At 51.7% G+C, this 17,515-nt stretch overlaps 1 protein-coding gene across 4 annotated transcripts in view; it reads right to left on the bottom strand.

The window, feature by feature from the left end:
- The window catches only part of SLC13A5 (solute carrier family 13 (sodium-dependent citrate transporter), member 5), a 44,468-nt gene extending 30,460 nt beyond the window's left edge, over nucleotides 1-14,008 (bottom strand). For 2 of the 4 annotated variants that reach the window (XM_011994644.1, XM_011994647.1), the window contains exons 1-6: nucleotides 13,674-14,008; nucleotides 7,391-7,519; nucleotides 7,005-7,141; nucleotides 4,219-4,397; nucleotides 3,309-3,477; nucleotides 1,468-1,590 (exon numbers count right to left, since the gene is read on the bottom strand). In XM_011994644.1, the coding sequence (XP_011850034.1) occupies nucleotides 1,468-1,590; nucleotides 3,309-3,477; nucleotides 4,219-4,397; nucleotides 7,005-7,141; nucleotides 7,391-7,519; nucleotides 13,674-13,775 (839 nt within the window). In that variant the 5' untranslated portion in view covers nucleotides 13,776-14,008. The remainder of the gene's footprint in view (nucleotides 1-1,467; nucleotides 1,591-3,308; nucleotides 3,478-4,218; nucleotides 4,398-7,004; nucleotides 7,142-7,390; nucleotides 7,520-13,673) is intronic. The other 2 variants (XM_011994645.1, XM_011994646.1) reach the window with 2 other exon arrangements.
- Between the last annotated feature and the right edge of the window lie 3,507 nt (nucleotides 14,009-17,515).

Here is a 17,515-nt window from a genome sequence, read left to right as displayed (position 1 = left end):
GCAGTGGCATGATCTTGGCTCACTGCAACCTCCACCTCCCGGCTTCAAGCAATTCTCTTGCCTCAGCGTCCCAAGTAGCTGGGGTTACAGGCGTGCACCACCACGCCCAGCTAACTTTTGTATTTTTAGTAGAGACAGGGTTTCACCATGTTGGCCAGGCTGGTCTTGAGCTCCTGACCTCAGGTAATCCGCCCGCCTCAGCCTCCCAAAGTGCTGGGATTACAGGCGTGGGCTACCACGCCCGGCTAATTTTTGTATTTTTAGTAGAGATGGGGTTTCACCATGTTGGTCAGGCTGGTTACAAACTCCTGACCTCAGGCGATCTGCCCACCTCGGCCTCCCAAAATGTTGGGATTACAGGTGTGAGCCATCGTGCCCAGCCTGTATAGCAACTTTTTAATAGGAGTTTTCAGAACAGTTCCTCCTTCAGAAAAAAACTTAGGAAAATTCCCTATTTTCCCCGTGAAATCACGGGTTTCCGTGGGCACTTTTGCCTCGCAGCTCTGGTCACACATTCCCCTGGTTTGACTTGACTCGAACTCCCTGTAGACGGAGGCACAGAGCACACGCACTTAACTCAGAGCTGAGTACTTTCCATCCTGCTGTGGTCTCATCACCTTTGCACCACAGATAAATTTGTGTGTTTTAGAAAAACAATAACTTTTTTTTTAGCTATTTGTCAGCCACAGGTCATGGTTTCTGTCCAAAGTCTGGCTGCCATCAAAGGTGACCCCTGATGAACTTGCCTGTGTGCTAGGAACAGGAAGGTAAACTTTCTAGGACCTGTACACTACTGGGAACATCAGACGTATTCCGTAAATGTCTGGGTTTGGATGGATTTGGTTGTAATCACTCCTGGTTTTACTCGACTTAAACTTCCCGTGCACTGAGGCACAGAGCGTACACGCTCGGCTCAGAGCTAAGTCACAGGTTTGCCGTGACCTGGCCTGATGAACCCACACGGCCAAGAGGAAGCTCATCCAGCAGTATCAAACTGGCACGTGGGGACCAGCTTATCTTTAATTGCTTTAACCTGCCTGCTCTTGCTCCCTGTGCTGGGAGTTGTGTGGGGTGTCTGGCATCAGAGTGGCTCTGGAGGAATTCAAAGTCACTGGAACCCAAACGCAGATACTAAAGGACAGGACTGTGATATGCCCAGGGGCCACTCAGAGATGGAATGGGGGTTGGAGGGAAAGTCAGGGAAGCAGCATTTGAGCTAGCCTCGAAGGCTGAGGAGGTGGGAAGGTAGAGAATGGCATTCCAGGAAGACGGGACCACGTGTGCGCAAAGCTCAGCGAGCAGCCTGGGGTGGAAGGAACAGGAGGGCAGACTAGCAGGAGACGGGACTGGAGAAAGATCAGGGTCAGACGCGGAGGACTTTGTAAACCTGCCTATTGAGTCTGAAGGCTCTTCTGCAGCTTGGAGGCATAATTAGGTATAATGAGGCCGTGAGCGGCTCAAACTTACTTGAATCTCATGTAAGCAAACTGGAGCCACAGCCAGGCGAACAGCAGCATCACCAGCATGTTGGGAAAGGCAAATGCAAACCAGGAGGCAAAGTTCACGAGGTCCTTGCTGTCGGGAAACAACCTGCAAGGAGACACCGGTCCCCACCTCAGATGCTGAGCCGTGGGGAGCCAGCCCAGCTCTGTGCGTGGGGGCGGAGCAGCAGCTGGGCCCTGAGAGGCGGGCCTGTGTGGGGGCCATGTCCTCCTGAGGTCTAGCCTGTGGCCGGGCGCAGTGGCTCACACCGGTAATTCCAGGACTCTGGGAGGCCGAGGTAGGTGGATCATAAGGTCAGGAGTTTGAGACTAGCTTGGCCAACATGGTGAAACCCTGTCTCCACTAAAAATACAAAAATTACCCAGGCATGGTGGCGGGCGCCTGTAATCCCAGCTACTCGGGAGGCTGAAGCAGGAGAATCGCTTGAACCCGGGAGGCAGAAGTGCAGTGAGCCAAGATCGCGCCACTGCACTGCAGCCTGGGCAACAAAGCGAGACTCTGTCTCAAAAAAAAAAAAAGAAAAGAAAAATACACCTTTTATACACATGCATGTAATTTGACTGATAGCTCTGGGGATCCACAGAGCCCTCAGCAATCTCACCCTGTGGGTTTCTGCAAAGGATAGTCCCCCCACTTAGCAAAGCAAATCTCAAAAGCTTCCCAGAGTGGAGGCTGGAAGAGGGCCACTTCCGCCGCAGGCCCCGTCTCCCATCCCTGGGGCTCTGCTAGCCCCACGGGCTGCCCCTTTTAGCTCAAGAGTGTCAAAGCAGACGCAGAGCTTTCCCCACTCAGCCCAGACAGGCTGCTCTTCCCAAAGAAAGTCACTGGAGAACTGTAAGGATATCATTACAGAAAACACTCCCGAAATTAAAACAAACGGGTTGTTGAACCTCAAGTTTCTGCCCAGCCAGGCTCCAGACCTGTCCTTTCCACCTCTCAGCTCCTGCACCCACTGCCCTCCCCACCCCTGTCCAGGCTCCTGTCTACGAAGGATGGCACCACCTTGTTTCTGTTCCTGCCCACTGCAATTAGTACATACCTCCATTAATACGTTTATTTACCAGACGTGCCTGGAAGCCCCAGGCACCTTGCCACCCTCAACAGACCATGACTACCGCGCGGCAGGGTCCAGGTTTCTCTCCCTCTTGTGATCCCAGTCCCACCCAGCAGGAGGCCAGGTACAGAAATGGGGTCCTCATGGCCTGCATCCCTTTGTGGCCAAGGCTGGAAAGTTCCACACCACCCCATGGTTCACCTGTACACCTCACAAGGGGACCTGTCACCTCAAAGGCAGTCAGTGGGACTATAAGGAAGCAGTGAGGCAGTGAATGACCCAACCCCAGCCCTTCATACCATCTGTAGACCTCAGATATCACGGCACCATCACCATTAGCCACCAAAGGCAGTGAGCCAAGGGAGTGGTGGGGAGTCTTTTAGAGGTGTCTGTTTTCTACAAGTTTCAACCAAGGACCCAGCGTCTGGAAGTACATTGTCATCTGCCATGCCTTTAGCTCAGCGTTCAATCCACACTCTCTCCCTGAGCCAGAATCCCTGAGCCCAGGGCAGGTGGTGGGTCTTGCGTCATAGCAGAAAGCAGACTTGGATGTTGGCTCCCCTGGCATCAGTAGGGGTGCCAGGACACAGAGGCCGGATGGGGCCACATCTTTCCACCCCTGCCAGGCTCCCAGGCCAGGTCTGGCTGCCCCGAGCTCCAGGACTCTGCGGAGGAGCAGAGAGAGATGGGCAGGTCCCTCCAGCCCCGGTACCCACTTTGTAGTCCCCAGAAGGTGTGACCAAGGACTCACTCGTTCATCTGGCCCAGGAGCACCACGTTGGGTCCCGTCCCGGTCAGGGTGGCAGTTCCCCCGATGCTGGCCGCGTAGCAGATGCACAGGGTCATGGCCTTGCACAACCTATTCCAGTCTTGGTCCTCCTGCTGCCCCAGAGCGGGGCCTTCAAAAACCACTTGGCTCCCTGTGGTGGGCACAGCGCTGTCAGCTGAGCCGGTCACGGGGGCTGCCTGCCCAGCCCCGGCTCCTGACTCTGCTGCTGACCTGAGGATTGGGAGATCCCAGCTCTGCTGATTTAGCTGCCCCACTGGGCTCCATAAGAGTTGTTGGCAGGGATGTGCCCAATTCCTCTCTGTAAGCCCCAGGACCTTGCCCTGGGTCTGGCAATCAGGCCGTCAGCCACAGACCCTGAGTCTACTGCTGTGGGCTGGGGATGGTAAGGGGACATGGCAGATGGCATGGCAGATGCTGACTTGCCTCCCTCAGCTTGGCGCCTAGCAGAGAAGCAAGCATGGGACACCAAGTCCAAGACCTATGGGAGCAGAGAGCGGAAGGATTTGAGCTGCTCAAGGAGGTCAGAGAAGGCCTCCTTGAGGATGAGCAGGAGTAGCAAGGAGTGAGGGGCACCCGTAAGTGCTTGAAAGATGTCCAAATGAATAATCAGGTGAACACACTGATTTCTGCAAGTGATGGGAACGGAGGGTGGGACTTTGTTCAAAGCTCTATTAAAGGATCTAACTTTTATGCAATAATCCCCTTCCTAAAACTTACGACAACAGTAGTTTCTATTTTTTTTTTTCTCTATGCGTGTTTAAAGGAGGGTTCCAGGAAGCAGACAGGGAGAAGGGGGTGGCCAAAGCATGTGCCAGCAGAGGGAGGGGAAGGCTGCTGTTGTGGCCTGGCAGTGCCCTGGCCAGGGGCTCACCTGGCAGCTCACTGGCCTTGCCCTTGTCCACCAGCTCCAGGCCGGCCTCGGTGGCTGCGCTTGTGGCTTCCATCTGCTGCAATATGGCCTCCACAATGGGCACCATCATGGCCGTGGTTGCCGTGTTACTGATCCACATGGACAGGAAGGCGGTGACGCCCATAAAGCCCAGCATCAACCTGCAGAGGAGGGGCAGGGAGGAAAGCCAGAGAATCCCCACCCCACCCCCATACTTCCTAGGAAGCAGCTGGGGACTGGGTCCACCCCTGCAGGGATGCACAGGTGTTGAGGCCAATTCAAGATCGGATATTCGAATAGGGATGACAGTTTGAGAGCCTCCCCTCCCTCCCTCCTTCCCTTCTTTGCCTCCTCCATTCCTCTCTCCCTCCCGCCTCTCCCACACACATTCCTGATGTCTACTCTGCTTGCTTCTGGGGTTACCAAGAGGCCTCAGATCCAGTCGTGGTTCTAAGGAGCACCCCTGCCCCACCATCTAGCAGGGGAAGCCCAGGCATCCAGATGGTGCCAACTCAATATGAGCTTGCCCTGGGGTATGCCGGAATACCCCTACGTGCAGGCAGCCCCAGCTTCCCACTTCTGGCTAGGAAATTCCCACCCACTCCCAAACCCTGCCTCACCTCTCAGAAGTTCAGAAGGGCTAAGCAGAGTAGGGGTAAGGTGAGCTGGGGAGGGAGCTTGGGAAAGTGTGACTCTTCTCCCGCTGCCACTCCGTCCCCGCCATCTCCCCTCCGCCCCCGCATATACACTTTGACCCCTCCATGCTGCAGTGGAACTGATCACACAAACAGTATTCAGAAAATACACTCCCTTTGCTTATAACCCCTGCTCCCTTCTCTGCCGTCTATCAGGAAGACTCCTCATGGTCCTTCAGAGCCTGCCCAAGCAACGTCCCTCGCCCGGGACCACCCTCTCAGTGTGCACCAGGTGGGGCTGGTCTGGCCGTTCTCAATCCTCCTGCTTACTCTCATCGCTGTGCTGGGTTCAAAGCACCTGTTTCCACGTCTGCTCTCTCCTTAGGCTGTGAGTAGGGCAGGACCTGACTCTGCTCTGTGGCTCCACACGCCCCAGCTGTCCAAGGCTAGGGGCAGAAGGAGCTTGACTACTCTCAGCCTGCGGGCCCTGTTGCAGCCAGGCTCCTCCTCAGGGCTCCTAGTTCACCCGGGGGTAGGAGCAGGGGCAGGGATAGGAGCCTGAAGAAGGGACCTAGAAGCTGTTCTGCACCAGGGCCCAAGCTGCTGTCCTCACAGGCGGACATTATGGACCCATTAAAAAAAAAAAAAAAAAAAAAAAGCCTGGGACCCAGGCTAGGAGGACGGGGAGAGTTTGCATGAATGGAGTTGTCTTAGAAGAACCAAGGCTTCTACATGCTATTTCAAGGCACCAAGGGTGTCTCACATACAGGTGACCCGCAGGACAGCAAGTGCCTTGGACAACTGGAGATCATGCTCAGAGGAGCCGGGTGGCAGGAAGGAGAGAGAAGCATGTATGAACTTGGGTTTGGAAGTGGAAGCTCTCCAACTTCATTCTGGAAGTGCTCCAGAATGAAACCCACTGGAGTGGCCTCCCACCCAAGCTGGCCACTCAAGGGGGCCAAGAAAAAGAATTCTGAGGGCCCCGAGGTCCACTTTCCTGGGGTCTCTCGTTTCTAGAAAATACGATGGCTTTTGATTTGACGCTAAACCAGTCACTAGAAGGAATCAATGCCAGGATGTGTAACAGAGATCAGAGAGCCACAAAGCTCCCTGCTCAGGGGAGTCTGAGGCACCCAGGGAGCCCCGGGCATGGGTCAGGGCAGGCCAGCGTCTGTGTGTGCTCGGGGTCTAGCACAGCCCCCGGCACAGGGGCGTCTCAGGAGGAATTTACCGTGAACTGACCGGGAGCTGACTCCCAAGGGCTGGGCCTGGGACATGGCATCATTGAGGGGACACATTGCCTCAAAAGGATGATGTGCCCTGAGTTTCTGATTAGAGAGGACACAGACCTTATCAGAGAAGCTGGGTCCAATCCCCGTGTGTCCATGAGCAAATCACTTTACCCCTCTCTGCCTCCAATTCCTCATCCACAGAATGTGGGCGGTAAGAAGAATCCTCAGCTCTCAGAGTTGTGAGAATTAAATGAGGCAATGAATAAGCTTCTGGCATCATGCCTGGGGCCTTGTAGACACTCAATATACGCATTATGATCGTGATTGATTATGGCTATGATTATGGTTATATTGACTCCATGGCTTGGCTGGAAATGGCCAGCTAGATTGGCAGGGGAGATCTTGAAAATGGAGAGGGAAGCTGGGGTACTGAATGATGTCAGGGAGATAAGTTAAGAAGCTTCTTTGCAGTGGGAATAGATGCTCCAGCTTGGAGAGAGGACCTTTCTGTTTCCCCATGAGCTGGGTGGTTGAGCCACTTCTGGCCTGCTTCCCCTACCCCATCAGACACAGCTTGATCCAGCCTCTATCCAATTTGTTCCGTGTGGAACCCTGCAGCTAGCTGCCTCCCCCAGGAAGCCTTCCAAGCCTGCGAGGACTCTTGCTGACCCACCTCCTCTGGATTCAGAGGACCCTTACTTACTGCTGCTCACTGTGTGCCACCACCACGCATGCATTTAGTCTCTCCAGCTAAAGCTATAATGTGCCCCACCCAGCCAAGTCCAGGTAAGCCCATGGCCAGCCCTCACCAGCGGGCGGCCCGGTCTGTGCCACCCTCCACCCCCTTGCAGCCCTGGGGCTCATGCAGAGCCACGTGGCAAGAGAGAGAAGGCGTAATTACTGTGCAGGCTTGGCCCCCACCCAGAGGAGCGTGCGCAGGGCTATCCTCTTGTGCAGGTTCCAGCGCTCCACAGCCACGGCCACGATGAGGCCGCCCAGGAACAGCATGTTGGTGTCCTTCATGTACTGGACACACACCTGGAGCGTGGCACGAAGGCCCCATCAGGGCTGCCCCTTGCCACACACTAGAGCCACCCAAGTCCCAGATGCTGACTTCAGGGACCACTTGGAGTGGGGATGCAGGCCCGGGTGGTGTCTCCCTGCCAGGGAGAACCCACAATGGAGAGTTTTCCGGTCACCCCCAGGCCTGTGCGGCTCACAGAGAGGACCACAGAAAAAGACAAGGGGAGAACCAGGAAGTCACCAGGATCCCCTCGGTCTGCTTACCTGCTTGGAGTCCAGAATCTGGAAGAGTGGGAAAAGCAAGACAGGCATGAGAGAGGTGACAGCCAGAGGGATGACTTCTGTGCACCAGTAAATGGCCATGAGGATGATGACGTAGGCGCACCTGACAAACTGAAGAGACAGTCCTGAGGCTTCGGCATGTGGCCGCCTCACTCTCCCCACCCCCGGAACCCTCCGGACGGCAGCTGGCGTGGATTGTCAAGACACAGGGGTGATCTCAGAGGGAATCCACTCAAAGTCATCCTGTTCCCCAGCCCTAGTCAGCACAGCTTTCTGAGGTCAGGCTGGGGAGGCAGGCATAGGATCTATCCTCAAAGGACTCCTGCCCCATTCCCACCCCTCCTCCCTGCCTCCCTCCTTTCCAGAGGTGTGGTTCTAGGCACGTTCTTTGATCTTCTCAAACCTTGGATTAGCTACCTCTCAAAAGAAAAGATCAAGAATAGGACAAGGAAGAAAAGGAAAAAGGAGGAGAAGGAGGAGGAAGGGATAGAAGAAAGAGAGGAAGGGGGACAGAGGAGGAAGAAAAGAAAGGAAGAAGAGGAGAAGGAAAAGAAGATTAAAATATCTGTTACTTTGGTTTTTTTTTTTAAGATGGAGTTTTGCTCTTGCCACCTAAGAGGCCATTATTCTAAGAGAAGTGACTCAGGAATGGAAAGCCAAATACTGCATGTTCTCACTTATAAGCGGGAGCTAAACTACGGGTACCCAAAGGTATATAGCGTGGTAGAATGGATACTGGAGACTTAGAAGCAGGGAGGGTGGGAGGGGAGTGAGGGATTGAAAAACTACATATTGGGTACCACATACACTACTTGGGTGATGGGTGCACTAAAATCTCAGACTTCACCGCTATACAATTCATCCATGTAACCAAAAACTACATGTACCCCTAAAGCTATTGAAATAAAAATAATAATTATTATATAATAAAACTAGCCACCTCCCTAGGTTGTTTTATCTTTCATTGGCTTTTTTTTTTTTTTTTTTATGAGACAGAGTTTCAATCCTATTGCCCAGGCTGGAGTGCAACGGCACGATCTCAGCTCACTGCAACCTCCACCTCCTGGGTTCAAGCGATTCTCCTGCCTCAGCCTCTGGAGTTGGCATTACAGACGTGCGCCACCACGCCAGGCTAATTTTTGTATTTTTAGTAGAGACGGGGTTTTGCCATGTTGGTCAGGCTGATCTTGAACTCTTGACCTCATGATCTGCCCACCTCAGTCTCCCAAAGTGCTGGGATTACAGGCGTGAGCCGCTACGCCCAACCTCAGAGTTCCTTCTTAGATGTCTCCCTGCACCCCCTCCACAGTCTGGTTTGCGCCCTTCTTCTAAGTACCCTCCCCAGCCATTAGCATATGGGGTTGTCACTGTTTCCTCAACTGTCCTTCTACCACCACAACCAGTGCGTGACTCGAGAGCACAAACAGCACAGTGAGTCCTCACTTAACATCATTGATTGGTTTTTGGAAACTGCAATGCGTAAGCGAAACAACGTAAGCCAATATTCCCATAGGCAAATTGCTAGAAACAACAGTTAAATTTCTATAGCGTATTTCTGGTCACAAAAACATCACGGAGATCCTAAATAAGGACCAAAACACTTCCAATATTAAACACGGAAAGGAATGTGAGCTATACATATGCTTAAGAAACATTAATAAAAACAAGTTAGATAATTATCCAGTTACGGCAGGTCAGGGTCTTGGGTGGCCAGAGCCTGTCCTGGCAGCTCAGGGTACAAGGTAGATACCAGCCCTGGATAAGATGCCATCCCATTGCAGAATGCACAATGAACGCACACCCACACTCATTCAGATGGGGACCCTGCAGACACTCTAATTCACCTAACGTGCACAGGTTTGGGATGTGGAAGGAAACCACAGTAGCTGGAGAAAACCAATGCAGACAACGAGGATAACGTGCAAACTCCACACAGACAGTGGCCCCAGCTGGCAATCATTTTCTTTTCTTTCTCTCTCCCTCTTTTTTTTTTTTTTTTTGAGACAGCGTCTCGCTCTGTTGCCCAGGCGGGAGTGCTATGGCACAATCACAGCTCACTGCAGCCTCCACCTCCTGGGCTCAAGGGATCCTTCCTTTCCCCTCCTCCTCCCATCAACATTATAATGAAATGATGTTGAATGAATCGACATTACTCAAGAACCTGCTGTATTTGTAGATCACTGTCCTCGGCATCCAGAACAGGTTTAACACTTACGATATCTTTACAAATGCTTATTTATTTATTTATTTATTTATTTATTTTTGAGACAGAGTCTTGCTCTGTCCCCAGGCTGGAGTGCAGTGGTGCGATCTAGGCTCACTGCAGCCTCTGCCTCCTGGGTTCAAGCAATTCTCCTGCCTCAGTCTCCTGAGTAACTGGGATTACAGACAAGTGCCATCACGCCCAGCTAATTTTTGTATTTTTAGTAGAGACGGGATGTCACCATGTTGGCCAGGATGGTCTCCATCTCCTAGCCTGATGATCCACCTGTCTTGGCCTCCCAAAGTGCTGGGATTACAGGCGTGAGCCACCGCGCCCGGCCATCTTTGCAAATGCTTATTAAAGGAATCAATAGCATTCATCTGAGTTTAACTCTGACAACGCTGCGGAAGAACAGATGCACCTGTACACAATGCCTGCTTCTCATCACCCAGAAGAGCGTATGCATTATTTGCACGAAACATTGCAGGAAGACTTAGAAATTCCTTGTCGGGGTTGTGTTATCAGCCACAAGAAATACATCTTTTTCAGCATCCCACAAGCAACCCAGGGCACCTCCCTACTGGCAAGGCAGGGTTACTCAGCCTCGGCACACTGACATTTTGGGTTAAACGATTCTTTGTTATGGGGGCTGTGTACTGCAGGATGTTTAGAGCACCGCTGGCTTCCACCTGTGAGATGCCAGTAAGACTGTCTCCATTTGGGACGGCAAAAAATGTCTCTGTACTTTGCCAAAGGTCCCCTGTTGTGGGGCAGGGTGAGGGCAGGAGAAAGGATCAATGCTGGTTGACAGCCACTGAACTAAAGGCGGAACAGCAGCGTGACTGGAAACCCAGGCTTTGACACCAGACAGATATGATTGGCGCCCGCTGTCAGCCACTGTCTGGCCTTTGGCAGCCACTAACTTCTTTGGGCCTTGGTGTCAGGGGTGTACCACTGGGCAGGCCGTGAGAATGATCCCCTCCAGGGGCAGACAACGAGAGGGCGCATCGGAGAGAATTTCAAAACGATAATATTAGCTAAACATTAGTTTGCTTCTTACTATCATCAGGTGATAGCAATTCTAAACAATGTAGCTCGTAAATTACTCCTCCTGCTCCCAATCCTGGCCCCTATCCCCTCTTGTTTCATGTCTTCATCTGCAAATCGTGGATTTAAGAGTCCTCGTTCTTCCCATATGGCGCACAAAGTCCTCGGTAACTTTTGATTCTCTAAACTTAGAAGCAGTAGGTGGCGTGCGTCACCAGTGTACACTGTGTGTTCCTAGAGGAGTCAAACAGACCCACTAGGAAAGAGGATGAGACACAAGGTTAACTGCCCCCTCACCTCCATGCCACTATTTGGAAGCCCAGGAGGTGCCTCATCCCTGAAGTCAACAGGCTTGATCCCCCTAGTCTAGAATGCCTCCACAGTGTCAAGGGAGAGGGCAGGATGGGAAGCAGATGTTAGAAAAGTTTAACACTAACAAGTAAGGGTGTCCTGACACACCACCTAATGAAAAAATGCAGGCAAAACCTACTGTGTGTGTGTGTGTATTTGTGTGTGTGTGTGTGTGTTTGGGAAGAGAGAGAGGAGATTGATTGGTTTCTGGAAAGATGTTCATCAAAATATGAATAACTTATGGGATTTGAGGGTATTTTAATTTTTATTTTATACCTTACAGATTTGTTAAAAAAAAAACTTTTACATTTTAATAAAATAAATGATACAATAAATTTATCATTTATTGTATTAAATTTTTTTTAATAAAAAAGGACCCAGAGAAAGGATAGAGAAAGTGGAGCAGAGGTGAGACCAGGAGGGAGTCCAGGTAGAGACAGGAGAACTGGAGACAGCCGGTGAGGAGAGGGGCCTGGGTGTTGGGAGAGGGTGGCGTGCCCTGGGAGTCACCTCCTGGCAAGGACTGTGTTGCTCAGGCTGCCAAGGTCCTGCCAGCTTCTCACCAGCTTCCCAGCTGCCCTGCCTGTGCTGTGTACCCTCTGGGTTTCCTTCACAATGGGGTGGCCATGGAGGGTGGACGCATGGTGACCAAAACAGGCGCAAAGGGAAAAAACAAGAAGACAACGTCCAGGGTCCTCACCCAACCCCGTCAGAAGGAGAGCTCATGAAGGCAGCCTTTGGAAGGACTCTCCCTGGGTTCTCTGCTTCTCTTCCCTGGTCCTCATTCACAGGACAGCTTAATCTCTCTCTCTCTCTCTCTTTCTCTCACACACACACACACACACACACACACACACTGAGTTGCGGTTTCCAGCTCAGGGTGTGTGTGTGTGCTTGTGTGTTTTTGTGTGTGTGTGTTTGTGTGTCTGTGTGTGTTTTGTGTGTTTATGTTTGTGTGTGTTTGTGTGTTTTTGTGTGTTTTGTGTGTGCGTTTGTGTCTGTGTTTGTGTGTGTGTTTGCACGTCTGTGTTTGTGTGTTTTGTGTATTTGTGTGTGTTTTCTGTTTGTGTGTCTGTGTGTTTGTGTGTGTTTGTGTGTCTGTGTGTTTGTGTGTGTGTTTGTGTTTGTGAGTGTGTGTGTGTGTGTGTGTGTGTGTGTGTGAGAGTGGGGTCTCCTGGGGCAGGAATGTCAGCCAAGTTACTATAATCATTTCCAGGGAAGGTCACTCCCTACCAGCAGAGGTGAAGTCGCAGCTCTCCTGCCTGGCTCCTTCCCCTGGACAATAACAGCCCCAAACTTCTTGCTAGGGAGGAAGTGTGGCTGCTCACAGGTGGTGCGGCAACTGCAGAGCCTCCACAGTTGGATCTGCTGTCCTTGACCCATCCAGGGCCTGTGCTAGGCCCACCCAAGGGCTCTTCCCAGTCTCCCCCTCCCCCATCCTAGGAACCGACGTTAATCCCTTTTGATTCCCAAAGCCTTAAAGTGTCAGAACCAAACCGCCTAGCCCCATTGTACAGATGAGAACACCAAGGCCCAGAGAGCACAGGCACTTGGCTAAAGTCACACAGATGAGAGAATGGAGGAAGTCCAGTTCTCTTGCAGGTTGGCTTCCTGACACCCCAGTGCACTCCCTTCCTCTAGAGCTCCCCCCAGAGCATCCCCTGAAGAGCTCCTCTGTTTCCCAAACCTGCCTGGGGAGGGGAGCGGGGGAGCTGGAGGTTTCCTGTCTGGGCCCAGAGTGAAAGGGCTGAAAGAAGGAACGAGGAAGGAGCAGCCAGCAGCCACAAAAGGCTTCAAAGGGCTCGGGCCTCTGCCAAACTGGCTGTGCACAGCCCAGTGGAGCCTGCCCCCACCCTGCGGCCAAGGCCATTCATTCTCTGTCTCCCTCACAGAAGCATTAGGAGACTAGGGCCTGGGAGGAAGCTTCCCTGCGACTCCAGGTCCTGCCACCCAAGGCGTGAGCTCTGGGAATGTGTCCCGCCTCCTGCTACAGCCCCAGCAGGCAGCAGGAAAAGCAGGCCAACCCCGACCTGCCTGCAGCCTGGGGCAGGATTATGAATCAGATGTGGCGCTTCAGGTTGGAAGAAATGTGGATCACAGATAGAGACACTAAGGCCCAAGGAAGGACCAGAGAGTGGCAAAGACAGCGCAGGATCCACGTGGGTGATGATTTTTTTCCTGTAGGTCCCTCCTGACGGCGGAAGTCACCTACAGCTTGAAGTCTTCTGTGGCGAAGGGAAAAGACAGGAGAGAGAGAGGGAAAGGCAAACTCCCAGGTTCCCTGTTGGCGCAGGTGGCATTCTGGGAGGAAACGGGGTTATGCACTGTGGGGAGATTTAATTCGGAGCCAGCGGCTGAGCCTAAGGCTGGGATCTGTGTGACTGAGATCTGTGCTCACTTTGAGGTTTCTGTGCTTGCCTGGACGGCTCTTGCGCCCTGGGATCTGTAAACCCCAAGGGTGGTGCGCCCTGGGGTCGCCATGCCCCTCGGATTCTTTACAGGGCACCTCCTATCTGGCACCTGGAGCTCCTGAGTGCGCGCGCCCCGGGAGAGCTGTGCCCCCGGTGAAATCCGTGCGCTCCAGCTCAGGGCTCCCGGATTCGGTGCCCCTTAGTGGGCACCGGGCGCCCGGTGTCCGAAGGGCTGCCTGGAGATGCAACTGACCTTGGCGGGCATCAGAATGACGAGTGGCAGTAGCAGGAGCGGGGTGACGAACAAGATCACGAAGGACTTGAACTTGGAGACATAGCTCAGCGCCGAGGCCATCGCGCGGGAGGGAGACTGGCGGGCGAGACGAGTGAGGGGCAGCTAGAAGCGCCGCGGGCTTAAGAAGGGGCCGCAGTCCCTGGGGATTGGGGAGGGGGCGGTGACAACTCCGCCCCGCACGGGGGCGCCTCCCCACGGCCCTGGGGCGGGGCCACCCCTCGGGGTCGGTAGGACGCGCCTGCCCCCAGTTCTGCCACCCGGCGGCGGCGGGAGGCGTCTTTGGACTCTAACGCTTCGGGCCAGCCCTCTAGGGGCAGCCTGGGCCCTACTACCTCGCGCTCCCCAGCCTCTGCTGCGCTACCCGGGCAGAGGTGCGTCCCGGGGCTGCCAAGAGGGGCGTGTTTAGGTCACTGGTGCTACCCGCTTTGGCGTGAGGCGCCCTCCCGCGTCCGCACCTGCTCTTTCCTGGGCTCTGAAGGGTCCCGGATGAAAATCTCTGCAGGCCTCTGGGTCTCTCAGGTCCATCTCCCCGATCTCCCTCTCCTTCCCATCTCCTTACTTCCGCCCCAACCATGTCTCTCCGGGAGGTGTCCCCGCACGCCCCGCGCCCTCTGCACCGCGGGCCTCCCTGGCTTCCTCGCCACATACGCCCCGCTCTGGGTGCAGGACCCCCTTTCCCCGCTCGCACTCTCTGCCCCTGAGCTCCTGGGCGATCGCAGGGGCAGGCCAGGCCACTGTCCTCCGCGGTCCCAGGGGCTCTCGCGCTCCAGTGGACACTGCGCCCCGCGGACACCGGCGGGCAGATGCGGACGCGCGTCTTGGAGGGGCCCCACCGAGCCCCAGCAGCCACAGCTGCCCACCCGACCCAGGTCAGAGGGAAACGGAGGTCTAGAGAGGAAGGGACACAATTAAGGCGACACTGAGACAGTCGCCCATGTATTCATTCAGCCCACCAGGCAACAGACGGGTACTGAGCACCTCTTCTCCGCGACGCCCTGTTTTGGGCACTGCAGACACACGGATGCAAAGACATCCCCACCTCTGTGATTTTCTTCTTTCCTCTCTTCTGCCTGCCTCTCACTCTGCAACTTCCTTTCGGGGAGTCTCTTCCATGCTGGTGGCTTAACCACAGCCTGCTCCTTAGTGATTACCATCCTGTGCCTTCAACCCAGCCATGATGCCAGAGTCCCAGATTTCCGTATGTCCAACCTTCCGCAGACTGGAGGTGTCTCGGGCCGAAAATTCAACACATCCTGAATCAAGCTCATGAGTTCCTTTCTGTGACCTGCACCCAAGGACATGCATTCCCCCAAGCCCATCCGTAATTGCCCTCCTCCTGTCCTCCTCTCTTTGTGATTCTCATTTATATAGCCCTAGGTTTTCCCGCCTTTCCTCTTGTCCCCAGGGCACTTCGCACAATTTGTACCTCTTATATTTATTGGTGTAACTTTTTTTTTTTACTTTTTATTTTTTAAGTGTTATTTCATTTTTCATTGACAAATCATTGCCTATATTTACAGGGTACCATGTGGTTTTTCAATATATGTATAATTGTGGTGTGTTCAAATCAGGCTAATGAGCATATTTATCACTCAAATATTTATCATTTCTCTTGTTTTTGTTGTTTGTTTGTTTGAGGCAGAGTTTTGCTCTTGTCACCCAGGCTGGAGTGCAGTGGCGCGATCTTGGCTCACTACAGCCTCTGCCTCCCAGGTTCAAGTGAATCTCCTGCCTCAGCCTCCCAAGTAGCTGGGATTACAGACATGCTCCACCATGCCTGGCTAATTTTTTGTATTTTTGGTAGAAACGGGGTTTTACCATGTTAGCCAGGCTGGTCTCGAACTCCTGACTTCAGGTGATCCACCCATCTCGGTCTCCCAAAGTACTAGGATTACAGGTGTGAGTCACTGCACATGGCCCAAATATTTGTCATTTCTTTGCGGTGAGAACATTTAAAATATCTTGTAGCTATTTTAAAAGACATGATACATTATGATGTATTTTCTATTTACTGTCTGTTTTATTCATCACCACCTGTCTAGCTAGTGCCTTTCCCAGTACCTAATCCAGGGTGTGCACTCAAACCTTTTTTTCTGGGATGCATGAATGACAGCAAGTAAACAACTTCAGTTCTTTTTTCTTTTTTTTAAATTTTACTTTAAGTTCTGGGATACATGTGCAGAATGTGCAGGTTTGTTACATAGGTATACATGTGCCATGGTGGTTTGCTGCACCTATCAACCCGACATCTAGGTTTTAAGCCCCACATGCATTAGGTATTTGTCCTAATGCTCTCCCTCCCCTTGCCCCACACCCCCCAACAGGTCTCAGTGTGTGATGTTCCCCTCCCTGTGTCTACGTGTTCTCATTGTTCAACTCTCATTTATGACTGAGAACATATGGTGTCTGGTTTTCTGTTCCTGGATTAGTTTGCTGAGAATGATGGCTTCCAGCTTCATCCATGTCTCTGCAAAGGACATGAACTAATCCTTTTTTATGGCTGCATAGTATTCCACGGTATATATGTGCCACATTTTCTTTATCCAGTCTATCATTGATGGACATTTGGGTTGGTTTTAAGTCTTTGTTATTGTAAATAGTGTGCATGTGTCTTTATAGTAGCATGATTTATAATCTTTTGGGTATATACCCAGTAATGAGATTGCTGGGTCAAATGATATTTCTGGTTCTAGATCCTTGAGCAATCGCCACACTGTCTTCCACAATGGTTGAACTAATTTACACTCCCACCAACAGTGTAAAAGTGCAACTTCCGTTCTTAATACAACTGCTTCCAAGGCGATTCACCAGAGCATGGACTCTGAGGCTAGAGTGCCTGGGCTTATATCCTGCCCTAGCTCATCCTGGCTGTGTGCCTCAGACAAGTTGCCCTGTCTGAGCTTATCCTGTCATAAATGGAGATAATAGCACCAACTTTGATTTTAAACGGCTGTTTTGGAAATTATATGAGTTCATGCTCAGAGAGTGCTTAACTCAGTGCATTGGCATATAGTCGGCTGTTAGTAAATATCTGTTCTTGCAATTGTATGCAAAATACCCTGGTTGGTGGGGCCTTAGGAGAAGGATCCACCAACTCAGCCTAAAGTAATTAAGGAAGGTTTCACAGAGGAGGTGGCATTTGAGCTAAGACTTAATGGCTAAGTAATAATTTGCCAGGCAGCAGTGGAGGACAATCAAAATTAGCACCAAATGAAAAAGAATGTTAAGATTGTTAAGAAAAATTCCAAGGTCAAAGTGCTACAACAACAACAACAACAACAAAAAGTCAAATGAATGGAGAGATTATACCAAGTTCATGGATAGGGAGACTAAACATTGTAGGACTACCCATTTCTCTAAAATTAACCCATACATTCAATTCAATTCCAATTAAAATCCCAACAGGATTTTGGGTTAACAAGCCTAAGATTCAGTTTAAATAGCAGGTAAGCCAAGAATAATAAAGACACTTCTGGAAAAACATAGGGGAAATCGTTATTTAGACTTGAAGAATGACTAAGTTGTAATACTCGATGTAATCATTAACTGTTGGCATGAGGTTAGGAAAATAGTAGAATAGAGCCTAGAAATAGACCCATGGTTGCCTGGAAACTTTATTTACAACAGAGATTGCATGATCTACCCAATGTGTATTCTCAGTTGCTGGATCAATTAGTTTTTAGCAATACAGACATTTTTCTTTCACTAAGTATGCTACACACATGTAGGAGAAGTTTGAGCATAATTTCTAATAATAAAGTTATTTCTGATTTTTTTTTTTTTTTTTTTTTTTGAGATGG

Source organism: Mandrillus leucophaeus, unplaced genomic scaffold (genome assembly GCF_000951045.1).
Source record: "Mandrillus leucophaeus isolate KB7577 unplaced genomic scaffold, Mleu.le_1.0 Scaffold46, whole genome shotgun sequence".
Lineage (NCBI taxonomy): Eukaryota > Metazoa > Chordata > Mammalia > Primates > Cercopithecidae > Mandrillus > Mandrillus leucophaeus.
Note: the sequence above shows the minus strand (reverse complement) of the source record. Positions and strands in the feature narration are given on the sequence as shown.